Source organism: Zingiber officinale, chromosome 5A, assembly GCF_018446385.1.
Source record: "Zingiber officinale cultivar Zhangliang chromosome 5A, Zo_v1.1, whole genome shotgun sequence".
Taxonomy (NCBI): Eukaryota; Viridiplantae; Streptophyta; class Magnoliopsida; order Zingiberales; family Zingiberaceae; genus Zingiber; species Zingiber officinale.
Window position 1 is genome coordinate 144363239 of NC_055994.1, and position 17087 is coordinate 144380325.

A 17087-nucleotide genomic window follows, 5' to 3' on the forward strand; every position below is an offset into this window, starting at 1 on the left:
GGGTTCAGGTGAGCCCTTTTCCGGATGGCAGAGATCACCAAAGCAAGCGGATCCGGAGTTGAAAACTCGGACCGAGGCGAACTGAACCGGAGCAGTGGTCCCCGGATAAAAAAGTCAACATCAGTTGACTTGAGGCTCCGGGGCGCTCGGAACAGTCCGGGGCGCCCGAAGCAGCCCGGGGCGCCCGGAACCCTTCCGGGAGCCCGGACCAGACTTGTTGACCAGATTGCGTCAAACACAATATGAACGTTGAGGGATAAAATTTTATCCCCCCAGGGCGCCCGGAACCTTTCCAGGCGCCCCGACCAAGGCTATAAATATAGCCTTGGTCCAAAAGATTTCAATCAACTCAGTGCATTCCATTTCCAACACTTGTACACTGCTGTTCTAGATTAGCTTCTTTATTTTACGCTTTCACTGTTGTAAGAGGCTTCTCCGCCTGAAGGAGATACTAGTACTACATTCCTTGGATTAACAATCTCCTTGGTTGTAGTCAAGTAAAAACCTTCTGCCTCTTTCTTTCTACTTTTTATTTACTGCTTTAATTTTATACGAGTATATTGTTGAGAGTTCGAGAAAGGGTTGTCTTATTTTTACAGGCTATCCAACCTCCCTTCTAGCCGGTCCAATTGTCCTACAAATCCAACTTGATAGACCTGAGATATCATGGCACTCTATAAGCATTTATCAATAAAGTCTTGTAGTTTTGTGCTAGAAAAGGAAATCGAACCAAATCATGGTGACCAACCTCCTCTGCCAGTGCAAATAGACCAATGCCAATCATGGTGTCCCCATAAATTAAAATTCTTCACACAAACATAAATACTGAAATAGTTATCTGTGAACATGATTGTATATGTAGTTAATGTCAAGGGTATGCAACAAAAATATATATGAAAACACAAACAAAACAACATTAAAAAAAATCGGTTAACATGGTTTAGAGACCTCACTCCTACTCCACAATTTATGATATAGTTGGTGGATCATCCCTAATGTTCTATTTACTTGAAGCGCAGATGAAGAAGGGAAAAGAATCTATAATAAAAAATTATCTTCGGAAGAATAGAAGAGAAAGGGTAAAGAAATCTCTTCCTTTACATCTTTGTTTATCTTGGTAGAAGAAGATGGATGCATGCAACGTAATTTTATAAATAAAAAATGATACATGCGTTATTTTTTTAAGTACATAGTGCAATTTTATGAGTTAAAAAGAGTACATGCGTCATATTTTTTTAATATATGATATAATTTTGTGAATGAAAAGGGGTACATATAACATTTTTTTTTTATCCACTATTTTTCGTCTGATTTTGAGATGATCAATTTTGACTCCAAAATCATCCGTTCATGGATTACATTTCTCTTCCATCTGAAAATTCTAATGAAGTAAACAACGAAAAATTTTCCACTGCAGAAGTTTTTCCTTAATTTTAATTTCTCACTCTCCCAAGTAAACTAACCATAAATGATTCCACTAGAGCCTAACACTCAATTGATTGTAAAACAGAATCAAAATCTAAGATTTTAAAATCATCCACTCCTCTAAAAAATAATGTAATGAGAAAAATAGAGTAAAAGAGAATACGAAGATGCTCGAGTTGAGCCTTCAACCTTATCCAAACACTTGAAAGCCTTGAGCATAGTTAGCACAAAACTAGAGGAATATAGGATTTCTTAGTGCAACCCTAACTGGCTCAAAACTTTGCGAATGCTTATATAAGAAACAACCCAATAGTTCATTTTTGCAAAAGTGTTTACAATCCCAAGTGATGATGGAGGATTGTTCATTCTTTCCAATGAACAAAATCCAAACTAGGTACTAATCCAACATAACATCCAAAATAAAGATTGATCCAAGGAAGCAAATTAGATAAACAAAATCCATGCAAAGTTTTCACCAAGTGGAAGATCGCAAAATAGAGATGATAAGCATAATAAACATTAAGAACTTTCAGTAGTAGTGATGATAAGCATAAATATTTAACTAAGCATGAAAATTACTGAACTATCTCAGACAAAATTATATACTACAAAGTACTGAAGGACTCAAGAAACTTCATCACCAAAAGCATGTTGGCAAGCAAAAGCCTACATTAAGGATTCCAAATAGCAGCGCAGTTGAGCATTAATTAGTCGAGGACTATAGTAGTTTTTCCAGCTTCAACCTTTCGCACATTCTGCAGTATGTAAGAGTGAGTATAGTTTGAAACTCGTGAGAGAACTTTACTAGCTCAAAACAAGAATGTAATAGTGAATAGTAAATTGAACCTTTTTAGACGATATAGATGATAGAAACTCTTCATCTTCAGGAAACAACTGGAGATTTTTGCTCTTTAATAAGTAGTTCACTGCATATTCCTCAAAGTCCAACAAGCAACCAAAACAAATGAGCTGAGCAAGTGAATCAATCTGGTCAGGCATTTCAGACAATAAGCCCTTTGCTATCACATCTGCAAAATTTGTTGCGTATTCAATGTTGTGCCTCTTTCGCTTCATTCCACCATCTCTCTTTCGCTTCGTTCCACCGTCATCTCTTTGTAAGAATAACTTTGCCTTATCCTTCTCCCAACGGAACAATCTAGTAGCTTTTGAATCTAAAATTGTTCCAGAGGATAGTGTCAGCTTATAGCTAACGGTAACAGGAGCATCAATTTCCAAGACTTCTAAATCAAGCAAATATTTGACAAGTCGATGCCTTTCATTAGCAATTATATCAAGAGAAGTATCGGAAAGAAAAGCAAGCACAATCCTCAGCAATCCATTGATCCATATCAGAAATTTCTGATTGACTTTCCTAACACTAGCACCAGTGGTCCTGAATGACTCATCCTTTTCTACAGCCTCAGAAATTGATTGAACACCAATGCTGCTATAGATCTTGTTCATATTTGCTCTAGAAAGTGCAGGAGAGGTAACTTGAGGATACCATACAAAGATTGTTTCAGAAACCATGCCAAACAGTTCCTTCAGCAAGAGATCATCAGGAATGAATACATCTTCTTTGTTGGAAAGAATGACCTCATCATTACGATTCACTGGTAATTTTGATATGCTTCCCAACAGAATTTTTTCTGTGTTGCTATTCCAGTGATTCGCAATGAAGACCCAGAAAAAGGAGCATTGCTGCACAGTAAGGTGGTGCGCCGAAACTTCCCACGAGGACCAGAGCTTGCAATAATCATCGAGGCATGGACCAACCCGAACCTTAAAAACCCTTGAAAAGAAGTCAAGAATCTTCGTGTCATAGTATTTATCCAAAATGAAGAGTTGGGAACTAAACAGGTCAACCTTATCATGTAGTATGCAGCTGCTGGAGCTCACCCATTGTCCACCACCACTTGGGATCCAAATCCACTCTGCAGCTTCATCATCAGCCTTCCATTTATGTTCATTCAGGAACAGGTACACTCTTGAAATAGTAATAATATCAGAGTGACACTTAATATGAAGCGCCAGTAACATGCATGCTTGAGTGGCATTCACAGATACACCAATTTCTTTAAGCACCCTTTTATAAGATGTAAGCTCAGATCCATAGAAGCTGTCATCAATAAAGGGACCGTCTTTCCTTGGCAAACTCCACTTGGGATCAAAGAGAATGCTTTCTTCTGGAGTTCTGTATCCAAAAACTGTTTTTATCCATCTACTTTTCATCCTTTGCTTGAACTCCATAGGAAGAGATTCTGCATTTTCCTTCAGATTGAGAATGCACTGTAGCAAGGATATAATGCTAACTGGATTAATGATAGAAGGATCTCTGGGAAGGTTGATACTATCTATGACAAGTTTAGCTCCCTCTTTGAAGTCAACTACAACACCAAGGGCCTTGAGCTCATTTTTGAAATCATTGATCTTATTGGAGTAACCATAGAAAGCAGAATTACCGTCGATAAATGGAAGATTTGTTATAGTTGAGATAGGCTCCCACTCTGGACTAAATAGGATTGAAGCTTTTGGAGATCTGAATCCATGATTAGTATACAACCATTCCTTCCCAAGGGAGAAAGGGAAAAGATCATGTGTCAATGTAATTTCCTTTTTTACAAACTGCCTATAACATGATAACAGTGCAAGAACATTTTTGTTTGTGATAGATCTTCCCTCTAAAAGATGATTCAATCGAAATGCAATAGCTTCTAAGAAGTCATCTATGGTTACTGCTACTCCAACTTTCTTTAGCTCTTCCTGATATGACCTGATTCTACCGTCATACATTGCCTCATCTATTACCGGAATGCCACTGACAACCTGAAGAAGGCATTCCCATTCTAAGACGGCCAGAAAAGATTCACCTGGATTTTGATAGCCAAGCTGGGTCTTCAACCATTCAGTCTGTGATAACTTTGTGAAGAGATCATCAGGAATGCAAGCATTTCGTATGCAATCAAGTATGAAAATGGCAGCATCAGCAGATACATAGCTTGAAGGCATTTCGAAGTTATCAACCACAATCTGATAATTTTTGTTGAATCCAACTAAAACACCAAATAACTGCAGCTCAATCTTGTAATCAGCAATCTGCTCACCATAGAAAGAAGTGTCAATGAAGGGGAGATTACTGACATGTGAAGCAAGTGTCCATTCTGAATCAAGCAACAATATAGATTCTGATGCTAATCTGAAACCAACTGATGTTTTTAGCCATCTTGCAGTTTTGGTGCTCTGAATTAGATAGTCAGGGGACAAGCTTACCTCTCCCAAATATCTGACCAAATTGAGCAATGAAAAGACTTTTGCTCGGGTTAAGGCGGAATCAGCTGTTGCAGTCCTGATATGGCTACCAATATATTCTGATGCGTCCATAAAATCAAATCTGACTCCAATTTCTTTAAGTTCTTCAGTGTACTCTGTTATCTTTTCACCATAAAAATCTTTCAGGATTAATGGTATGTCAACAAGTGTTGATGCTACCTGAAGTAGTCTTCCCCAACCTGAGCTCGGCAAGAATGACTCAGAAGGTGGACTGTAACCAATTGATGTCTTCAACCAGCTTCCAGTTTTGATGCTGCTAAAAAAGATCTGCAGCTTACAATTAGTTCCACGAGATCTTATATTTCTAATCCATTCAAGTAACAAGAATGCATTGTCTTTTGTCAAAGGAGAGTAAACAGTTTTGAAAGCTGCATTTGGAGGATAAACTTGTGGAACATCAGAGGCCTTTCCATGTTGCTGTAGGAACTTCAAAATCTGTCCTTCACATGTAACATTTCCTGCAAAATTGGCAGTGGCCAAATACTCACTGCTCAGTACAAAATATTTTTCAGCCCTCCAAGGATTTGAACCCATTAACATTATCCATTTGCCCATGCTGGCCGGCACAAGGACTTCTGTCTTTTCGAGTATCACTTTTCCATACTCATCTACTATTGGCAAGCAAGAGACCAATGTGTTTATGCACCATTCCTTAGCATACTTACACTTATGAGAATGATATAGAAAATGAGTGAAGGCTATGACATGCTTGCTACGAGTTAGTGACGTGATCACGATTGATCCATAGTCAGAAAGACTTAAACTCTGCAGCTTCACAGAATCCTTGAGCCAATTCATTACACTTGATTTTGCCATTCTTAAAGACAATTGCGTGGTTTGCGGCATAAAATATAGTTTTGAGACAGATATGAACTCCCGATTCCAGTTGATAAGCCATGTGATGATCTCATCATTGTTGGCAATACATAGCTTCTTATTACCTTCTGCTGCTTGTGATACACTTAACAAAGATATGTTGCCAGTGGCATCAATAAACCTTAACAGAGGTAAGTCCTTAAAACAAGAGTTCCATTTCAGAGCAATGAAGTGTAGAAGCTCTACATAAATATCATCAGGCATTCCCTTTGCAAGATTGAAACCCCGAATGACTGATGCATACCATGCTAGATCAACGTAGCCCACTCCCAGAAATCCTAGTATATTATTATACTCATCATTATCCAAGTAGGCATTCACAATATGACTTCCATGTGAATGCAGGTTAAGTATATCAACACCAGACTTCTGTGCTTTAATTAGAACACGCCAAAATGCATGAACAAGCCTCTTAATTTCACTGGGCTTACAGAACATCTTTTGAGAGTTGTTTAATTCACATGGTATTATACGCTTAGTAATGATTTTTTCTTTAATGGATTGTCTCACACGATCTAGCAACTTGATATGAGATTCCTCCACTGGTATGAAATTGAACAAGAAGGGAATGGAAAATGAGGGTGCCTCATGTGCTCCTTTAATTAGTGTAATGAAAGCATTCGTAAATGCAGAAGGTACACAGTTAAGAATTCCTTCATTCCATGGGCTATTTAGCTGTATCGACTCCCTTGAAGAAACTAGAAGGAAATCTGCCTGGATTATAAATGGGAAACCAGTCTCCATCTCAATAGGAAGAAAAGAATACACACCAGACTTTCGCGTCCCGCGGTTCAACCGCTTTCCAAAGGGAAAAGCCAGAGTAATAACCCATTCATCAACTTCAGCCCTCTTCTTTGAAATGCATTCGCGTTTTACAGGGAACCTTTGCTTCCACATGTAGTAACAGCATTGTTCCTCATCACCCTTGTCGCCCTCTTGAGCAGTAAGATGGAGAGGATATGATTCTGCATTGAAATTCCTTCTCTTTTGGCAAGTGTCTTCACCAGATATAGAGATCTTGCAGCCAGTATTACAGGTTGAATCATCGTTGTCTCTCCTCACGGATAGTTCCCTAATTTTTGAAAGAAAAAGCAGGACCTCCGGTTGTAAATTTGATAGTTGTTGCTTCACAGCTGACTCTTTTTCAATCTTCAAAGGCAAGATTATAATAGTTGTAGGAAGTCTTTCCGAAGGACCATATAAATTTTGCAAATCAGAAAGGCTCGGATTCTCGTCAACCCACTCAGGCACAATGTAGCCTAGGTTGCAATCAGGTGATGGTTCCTCATTGAAGCATATTTGATACCCATTGCTGAAGATATAGGGCTTACTGGATATCAGAAAGACACTTTTAAATCCTATGCCTGAAAATTCATAAACAAATATTGTCATGGTCAAACTCTAACACTAAGCATTTAACAAAGTATGGAACAAGCGAAATAAATATGCTTATAATGTTACCATGAAACTGGATTCCAGATGCTCATCTAGTTCAACCATGAAGCAAGAAGATACGATCTAACTTCACTGATTAGGACAAAGGTAATAATGATAAGCTCCCAACTTGGACTTGACACAAGAAAATATTTCTTTTAGTTAGCAATATGATTGTTGTTATTCATGAAGGACCTATATTATTTTCCCTCAAATTTCAGATTTACTCAAGATTTCTATTTTAGTGCCATAATATGACTTGGACTATTGTGAATGTTTGACATGGAGCAGATCTTTATTGGAAAATGAAAAAATAAAATAAATTAGACAATATTGATAATAGTTATTATTGCAAAATAAAATAACTAAATTATTTTCATAACTATTACTTTTCAATGTTTTGAGCGATACATATGTATTAAAGATAAATTGAGAATAATAAGTAAACAGTTCTAAAAAGGATGTATATGATAATTAAAGAGAAAGTAGATAAATTAATGGCATATCATAATCATCGTTGAATTATATGAAATTAAACTTCACCTTTTATCAAATTTATATCAATAATATATTTTTATAACAAAACAAGATAAAATCCATAAAAATATTTGTTGTTCATTGAAAACAAAAATCTAATAACAAATTATTGTTGTTCAATTTATCATAAAATAATAATAATGTCATAACATTTTATCTCAAATTGAGATATTATCCAATAGGCCCCTTCATCAACTTGACATCAAAAATAGATTTGTCAACAGTAAGCTTTTACAGGGAGACTCCAGAACAAAAACATGGATGATCTCAAATAGTTCCTTGGTCTAGAGGTTGGTAAATTTATATTTCACAACGAAGGATATCCTTGATTTGCTTGAAGAATCTAACATGCTAGAGATTAAATCAATAGATACTCACATGGAAGCTAATATCAAATACCAAGACAAGGGAGTCATTGACTAACCATGTGAAATCAAAAATACTAATAGGAAGATAGGTTATTTTACAAACATCAAATCTGGCATCTCTTTTGTTTTTAGTGTGATATGTTAGTTTATAAAAATCCATATGAAGACAATTGGATATACTACAAAAAAAAGTGCACCAAGAAAAGGTATTTTACTTCACAACAGAAAGAAGAGGTATTTTACTTCACAATAGAGGATAGCTTTATATTGTGAGGCACTCTAATGAATACTAGGTAGGTACCCTACAGATAGACAATATGCATATGGTTATACAACCGGTTATTGTGTCCTATCTAGCTGTTATTGTGAACTCTAATAAATGGTGGTGGCAAATTACAGTGCACCAAAAGAATATAGGGCCATAGCCCCAGCAACATGCAAGTGTATTTAGGTTAAGTATTTGTTAAACCCTAAACTAAGATATGCTCCAACAAAGCACTTTATTGTGATAATCAATTTGAGTTGGTTTGGGTTTTTTTCACATATAACCTCAAATCCAATATTTCACGAGAGGATAAATTGACACGATGAAGGAAGAAAGTGTAATCTAATCAATTGACAGATTATTGCATAAATTGTTAAAAAGATATATCGGCGAATACATTTGTAACAAATTGTGTTTTTATAATACATACAAATCAGATCGACGTGAATGTTATGGGCAAATCAATAAATTTGTAATATGGAAAGTTTAACAGTAATATTTCATATTCATCAATAATACACAAGGTTGGATATTAGAATAAGTACCCGGATAATAGTAATTATTGGATTTTGCAATATAACAAGATTGTTAATAAAAAATTGATTTTATAAAAGCAATTATGGAATTACATCAGGAGATCATACAACATGATTGTCTCTAGGGCACCCCAACTAATAGTCAACACAAGTAAATCATTGGATTCAATTGGTGAAGTAGTCCTATCCATTTCCTAGTATGGAGTCACCTAGGCATTTTTAAGTAGTGATGAGAATTGATGGTTTCATCATATATAACACTTATTTTGGTATTAATAAATAATAATCATTAGTTGAGATGGTTATTGTATTTCTATTAGTTTTTTGTTTCAAAGTTTTGAATCAACTGCGGAAGGCCTATCCAATAATTATTCGCTATCATCTAGAGGTAAACAAACTAAAAAAAGAGGGTCATATAATTAAAACTAATTAGTTGATCTTGGAAAAAGTTGAAAAATGCCAAAGTGTGTGGAGTGTCAACATGACACAATACCGATTTAGTACCTTTTCAGTCAACAACAAAAGCACAAGCACAATGATATGTGAAACCTTGGTTTGTGTCAATGGTGCCTTGTGAAGTAGCACATGACTTCAAGGACATTGAGAGTATACACCAGATGCCTAATTAAGGGATGACATGACTTAGAGATACCTTTATGTTGAAAACACCCCTTTAGGATGACATGGGTTTCCCACCCTACATTTCTATAATAACAAGTTGTGTTGAGCTAGAAGTGACACTTGATGTTTGGTTGTGTCTTACATGGCTATAACAATGTCTGGACTTGGTTTATATATTTGGCACTTGTATCTACTTTTCTCATTTAAACTGTTGCCTAACCTTTTCATTTTCACTATTTGTCAGGCTCCATTTTAAGATTTCCTGAGAACCTTTACTTATGTTTGCCTCTAGATCAATCAAAATCAGGTGGTAGGAGTGTCAAGCCAACTTGTTAGGTACGTTGTTATTCTTGTTGCCTTGAAACATTGTATCAACAAGAATTGGAATTTTTTTGTGGATTATTATTTAATTTTTTGCATTTACTTTTATGTCTATGACACTTGGTGTACTTTGTTTCATGCATTATACTTTATGTCTAGTTAGATTATGTTCGATTACTTCAATTCTAAAAGTATCCTTGATCCTATTTATACTTCTTAGTAAGTAATGCTCTTGTGTTCTAAAAGAATCCTTGAAGCTACCATCTATTGCTAAACACAGGTGTTATTTAAAAACAAAAACTCAATATCTTTCAGTGATTGAACCAAAAAAATCAGAAATTTTTTTAAAGATTCGAAAAAAGACATGAGTTTTAGTTCATTTAAAAATCAAATCAAACAAGCATAAAAGTTATTTAGTTTTTTTCTCTATTAATTGTTGATTGGGTTCCCTCAAAATTAATCATTTCATAACAATATTCTTAATTGATTTGATTTTCCTAAAGAATAAAGAAAACTAATTTTAAAAATTATAATTGTATGTTATTGATTATAAATAAGTTAATCTATAGAATTATTGAGAATTACTTTTTGAAAATAACAAGTATAAAAGTATAAAAGAAACATCCCACTATTTTAAAAAAACATTATTTTATTGTATTTCTTTTAAAACTATTAGTTTCTTTTAATTAGACAAAAATCCAAAAATATTATTTTTTATAAATGAAAAATAAAAAAAAAATATTACGATTCTAAAAGAAATGAAATATAAAAACAAATGCTGAGAGAATATTTTCAATAGCAAAAATATTATTTTATAAATGAGATACTGAGAAGTATTGAGATTAGAAATCTCTAAATCCCCTTCATTTTCCTAATATTTTTATCTCCAGCATGCAAACAAAAATTAGAATCATGAGGGAATTAATAACATAGCAAGGTCAATATAAAGTGTCACATAGAAATAAATGTTTTCACAAAAAAAAATTAACATTCAAATAGAACCAACAAAAAAGAGTAAAAAGTGCAAACCTTTCTCTCCTATGTAGCCAAGGTGTCGTTTCCCTTTCTTTGTTGATTTACCAATCCTACAAATGGAATCAATGTTCGATGGAGAGAAACCTATCTCATTGTTGAATAGGAGCAGTGTTGTTTTGGCTCCGGTCATCGTGATATCCTTTGAAGTAATCAGAAACTCAAGGGATGGAGTGACTCCCTCTGCATACTTGTTGTCCTCTGCATTCTGTCGAATGTAAATTGATAAATTAAATACGATTGGAAACGGTTAGCAGAGATGGCAACCCATATACAGCACAAACTACGACCTAGAATCCGGAAAGAATTAGTAGAAACAACAGTGCCTTCAAGCAGTCAGGCGGTGGAACCACTACGCACCTGAATAAGCTCCATGAGGAAGTGGACGTCCTTGGAATAAAGCTCTTCGGAGAGGTAGAGGACGGCCTGATGGATGTCCTCGGCCAGGGGATTCTTGTCATCTCGCCCAATGTAGTACCTCTCTCTCCGTATCCACTCGACGTGCTCGCGAGGGGTGGAGTAAGCAGCAGCAGCGGCGGCCATTAGAGCAATAGCAAGGGCGAGTGCAACTGCCGCGGCGCATCCAGAGGAAGGAGCAGAAGAGTCGAGGAGGTTTTAAAGGAAGTAACTTCGGAATTTTCAAATACACGCCCGGATTTCTGAATTTCTCAGGGTGCACTTAATTCCAATATTACCCCTCTTGTCAACCGCTATAATACTAGCCCATCTTCCCAAGCATTTGAGCCAGAAGAACGGAAACTAAAATTAAAAATAAAATTTTGGGAGTTAAAAATTTTTTATCGTTTAATACAATTTATCAGTGGATATCATCCGAAAATCAGATAGAAAACAGTGAATAAAAAAAATGATATATGTAGTTAAAATTATAGCATATATTAAAAAATAATCGTATCCATCCTTTTTAACTCATAAAAATATATCATATTTAAAAAAATGACATATATATATTCTTTTTTAATTATAAAAATTATATTATATAAATCAAAAGATTTTTTTCTCTTTTTATTATCTTTCCATGTCCTAAATTTATTTTATCTCTCCACTGGCAACTCCCTTAGATAAAATCTAAAGCATTAGAGCTTTGAAGATTTTTTGAGACGCGATAGTTAAGACATGAAATATTATCGTATAAAATTTTAAGATTGAAACTCGATACGCCTGAGCGCATGTCCTTCTTTGTGTGTTGACATAAAGCATTAAGGACTCGTGCTCAACCACTATAATACAGCAAGGCGATAGCAAAAGCGAGTGCAACAGTAGCACATTGCGAAGCAGAAGCGATGGAACTATAGATAAAAAGGTTGAGTAGGGAATTTCGGTCTGAGGAAGTAACTTAACGAAGAAGTTAACGCGGAAGAAGTGAGGGACAGTCAGTGAAGTGTCTCTGGCTTTCAACGGAGAATATAACGAGTACAACACCCTAGCTTTCACTAAAACAAATTGTATTTAAGAATTTCATGATTCTACTCAGGGGCGTAGCCACCTTAAGGAGAGGGGGTGTGACCGCCCCCTCTTATATATATATATATCGTCACTTTGAGTAGTTGATTCATCATCATTCAATGTTGAAAATTGAAATTGATCACATATTTGAAAAGTTCATGACTTAAATTATCCATTGGTACCACTTCTACGAGGAAATATCACGATTTGAAATATTAAGTATTGAATTTTAACAGATAAACTTAATCGTAGGGTACAAAGTAAGTTAAATTGAATCAAGTTTGAACTAAATTCAACGGGTAGATATGGAGATAAGTATTATGTTGATTCAAATTGGAATTGATTTGAAGTTGAGTTATGACCAAACCAAGTTTAATGTTTAAACGAGTTCGAACGATTTAAAAAGAATTAGAATATTTTTGACAAAACCTTTGATTTTTTTTCTCTTCCTTTTCTCCCTATGCATGTTACATCCCAATCATACCGTATGCCACCCCTTCGCTCATTCCTCTCTTTTATTTATTTCCTCTTCTTCCTCATTTGCTTCTTTTCTTTTTCTTCTCCAATGTTAGTAAACCTACAATTTTTTCCTCTCCTCTTCTAAATCATAAGAGCTTTTTTCTTCTCCTTTTTCTTCTTCTTTCTCTTCTCCAGCAAGCAAGAAATGCAATACCAATTGCTACCCTCTTTTAGCAACAAGATCAAGCAGCCATCAACCCCCCTACTTCTTCCTCTTCTGGTATTTTTTAGGATTTTATGGGCACAACAAAATAATCATATTTTGTCTTACCTTGCTCTCTTTGTGTTATTGCCGAGCTCACCGAAACTAGTGAAGGTTGCTAATAAAGAAAGTAAAGTTCTCCTTTTTATACTTCTTCCTCTTTACTTATATTCTCTATTTTTCTCAAAAGTAATGATCTTCCGAGAGTTGTAAGTTATTCCTTTATCATTTCATAAATTTTTGAAAATTGCCCCTTCTAATAAAAAATCCTGGCTACGCCCTGATTCTACTAACTAAAAAATCAAAAATAAGATCTTGATAAAAGAAATTTTTGACTTTTTATTACAAAAGATGGTCATGTTTTCTTATTTACCTAGAAAATACCTTAATTTTAAAATTATAAAAAAAACATTAAAAATAATATTATTTTCTTCCTATACCTTTTGTCAATTTTCTAAATTCCCTCTCTCTCATCTTTGTTAATACATCTCTACTCTCCGGGATGAAAAAGAATATAATATTTTCTCATATAATCCTATATTAAGCTCATGATTAACCTAATATTTTCTCATATCATATTTATTTGGACCTGATATGGTCCAATATCATATCTAGTGTAGGTTTGATATTTTTCATATCAGACTAGCGTCGGTCAGGAGATGGATTAGAAAATAGCATCTAACTAAAAGGAATTTAGGAGCTTAACGGGAGGAATATGAAGAAAATAATACTATTTTTAGTTTTTTTTTTTTTGATAATTTTAGAATTAGGGTGCTTATTCTTTTGATAAATAAAGAAGCTTGATCGTCTCTTTAGGTTTTTCTATAAAAAAACGAAGAAAATTAGGAGGAGATAGGTGTTGGAATAACTGAAATTGTTCATCCTTCGAATAAGTCATTTTATTGAAACGGAAGCACATAGAAAAGAAAATTTAATTATTTTCTTTATTGACAATTGTCCTAGATTAAGTTTTTTATTTATATAAAGATAATATATGGAAAATATAGTACTAATAAATATAATATACAATCTCAATAAATATAAAAGGATCCGTAATGTTATATTTGTCTTAATTATATTTGTCACTTTTAAATATGAAATTTTAAAAGTATGAGAATCTTTGAATAACGAGTCCTATAAAAGGTGTAAAGATGGTCTACTAAGTAATTTCTCGGTTTTATAGAAGCTTTTGTATTCTCATATATGCTTTACTGATTGTACAAAGCATTAGATGGGTCTTTAGTCTAATTTACATAAAGATTGAGGCTCTCATCAAATGATTTCGTGATAAAGTTACACTGGACAAACTAAGTGACTCCTTCGAGTTGATAATTGTTTTAAGTTTGTTGAGAATGCTTATGAGTCGATAGCCACATTGTTTAAATTTGTATGAACTACAAATTTGTTGAGCATACTTATGAGTAACTTTATTCATGTCAAGATTATTGATGATACTTTTATTTTTCATTTTAGGTTTCTTGATTTTTTTTACTCTAGACTATATGATGGGAAATTAGTTTAGAAAATAGATATTTCTAAAATTATTTTTATTACATTAGTACAATTGCACGTGACAAAAGACGATTCGTTCGCCCCTAACGCTCTCGTCAACCTGTTTCTTGATCAACACGGATGAGGTAAATTACGGATGACTACTAGTCATTAGTATATGTGGCCAAGACATGGAAGAATGCATGTTCAAACATACCGAATTTTAACTCCAAGCTCTCATATATAACAACACTCTATATCTTAATTAATCACCACACCATCCCATCCCAAGAGAACTATATCAGTACAATTGCATGATAATAAAGACCTTAAATCATCCTAAACCATTTTATTTAATAAAATAAATAAAAAATTGTAGGCTAGATTTTTTAGTGTAGTATAACAATTAATATTAATTTCTTAATCATTAAACAATAAAATTGTGTGATGCCTATTTTGGATAAGGTATTCTATACATAAATCAAACTTAATAAGGCAAATATACCAAATCAATTCAATAAATGAATAAATAATTTAGTAATTATAACTAGCCAAAATTAGTCATCCTAATCATAGAGTTTTGATTATCATGCGGATAATATCAATTTCTCTCATCTAAAAAACATAGATTCATTCCCTAAACTTTAAACCCTAAATCATATCTTAGCGGTCCCCTATTTCTCTCACCTAAAGATATAATCATCGTGCATTTAAGTCACTTTTCAATTGTGCATTTGTGTTGTAAGATAGATTTAAACTTCAACATTTCTCACAAAATTCTCTTGATTAGTGCAATTAATTACCACTAGGATCAGATCGATTTAAGGCATAGGCTATTAAATTTTAATATTATCATGGAATATTAATTAATGAACCCTATGTCATGCTGATGGTGATTCTACTTCTCGTTTACATAAAATATTTATCCTTATTTCCTCATTAATTATATTCCCTAATTTTATATTAAAATTATCATTCCGCTTCCCATTGACACCTCACACTTATTCTCATTAATTACATTCCCTAATTTAATATAAATTTTATTCCACGTACATACAATTCATTTCTTAATGTATGTATTTATTTATTATTGTTATTTTGTATTTTGTAATTAGGGAGATCATTTAATTAATATGTCTTATAAAATTTAATCAACTCTTTCTTTTTAATATCTCTTAAAAAAAAATCTTAATTGTCATTGCTCTCATAATTTTTCTCACTCTCATTGGTACTTAGTACCATTTTTTTTCCTCATTAGTGATTCTGTACTTTTCTACTTCTTTTTTTTTGCTGGTGATTATCAGACGACGTCCTTCTCCTTCTTTTCCAATAATATTTCTTTCTCGCTTAATTTTTTCTTCCACAATAAGAAAATGAATTAAAGATTTTTTTTTTTCATACAACTCAAAGTAGAATGCTGAAATAATCAGAAAAATAAATTTTAAGTTCGACAATATTTTTTAAAAAATAAATAATTTAGTAATTTATCAATTAAAAAAATATTATCAAAACTTTGAATATAAAAAATAATTAATATTTTATATCTTTAAAAGTTAGAAAACTAAATTTTATATGAAACTATATTTTTTAAAATTAATATTTTATTTTAAAAAATAAATAAATTCGCCATTGTATCCCAAGTCCGGATGAAAAAACGTATGTGGAATTTTTTTAAAAAAAATATTAAAGGACTTTAAAGAGAAACTTTTGCCTAATGCCTCGAGAAACTACCTTAATTAGGATAAATAACTAATGATATATGTGACCTTTAAATAATAAAAAATTTAAAATTAGATAATAAATAAAAAAATTTAAGATTTATAAATAAATAGAGCAACAAAACTAGTATAGATAAATTAAGTTACGGACAATCGAGGAACACTATGAAATTATAGTCCCCTAATTTAACAATAAGTGTGCAAAGCCCCACTAATAAGTGCAACAACAATAGAAATAGAATAAGTTTTCAAATGGATTTTGATTTTCTTCTAAAGTAAAGTTGAGGCCTAAATTTTCATGTTATGCACTAAAAAAAAAAAATAGTTTTACTGACGGAATTATCCGTCGGTATAATAGGTTACCGACGGAATACTGACGGAATTGTAGTTGTCGGCTATTGATTTGTCGGAAAGGTCATTACCGACGGAAGATCATATTTCCGTCGGTAATAATATACCGACGGACCATAATTCCGTCTGAAACATTGCCGGAACAGTGATTTTTGACCAGGAATAAACTACCGACGGAAGACTGTTTCCGTCGGTAATTACCGACGGAAACACCTTTTTCCGTCGGTAACACCTCTTCTGTCGGTAATTACCGACGGAAAAAGGTGTTTCCGTTGGTAACATATCGATCTACTAACGGAAAACCACGTTTCCGTCGGTAGATTTTTTCGATATATACCGACGGATTTAGATTTCCGTCGGTATTCCGTCAGTAAACTAAAAAAAAATTTCCAGAAATGATCTGTTTTGGCAATTTCCATATATACAATTTCCAAATATACAAACCATCATAAATATAATTCATTACAATCAATCCACACAAATATATATAATCCACACAAACATATATAATCCACACATAAATTAAAACATCACATTTACACAATACACAGTTAAACAATCATAACATTCTAACACTTCATTGATACAACTGCATAC

General features: G+C 33.5%; 1 protein-coding gene across 1 annotated transcript; it reads right to left on the bottom strand.

The window, feature by feature from the left end:
- Window positions 1-2132: 2132 nt before the first annotated feature.
- Window positions 2133-11288, bottom strand: LOC121980120. Its single transcript, XM_042532086.1, has 4 exons — window positions 11106-11288; window positions 10743-10953; window positions 2272-6995; window positions 2133-2180 (listed from the first exon to the last, which is right to left on the bottom strand). The coding sequence occupies exons 1-4, from the start codon at window positions 11286-11288 to the stop codon at window positions 2133-2135; spliced, it is 5166 nt and encodes a 1721-aa protein (XP_042388020.1).
- Between the last annotated feature and the right edge of the window lie 5799 nt (window positions 11289-17087).

What these genes read in the sequence shown, in the direction of transcription:
- LOC121980120 (XM_042532086.1), bottom strand. Translation starts at nt 11,288, where the DNA reads ATGGCCGCCGCTGCTGCTGCTTACTCCACCCCTCGCGAGCACGTCGAG. An exon ending in TCCTCATGGAGCTTATTCAG is followed by an intron (nt 10,954 to 11,105) that starts GTGCGTAGTGGT and finishes TACATTCGACAG; the next exon opens with AATGCAGAGGACAACAAGTA. An exon ending in CATCTATATCGTCTAAAAAG is followed by an intron (nt 2,181 to 2,271) that starts GTTCAATTTACT and finishes TACATACTGCAG; the next exon opens with AATGTGCGAAAGGTTGAAGC.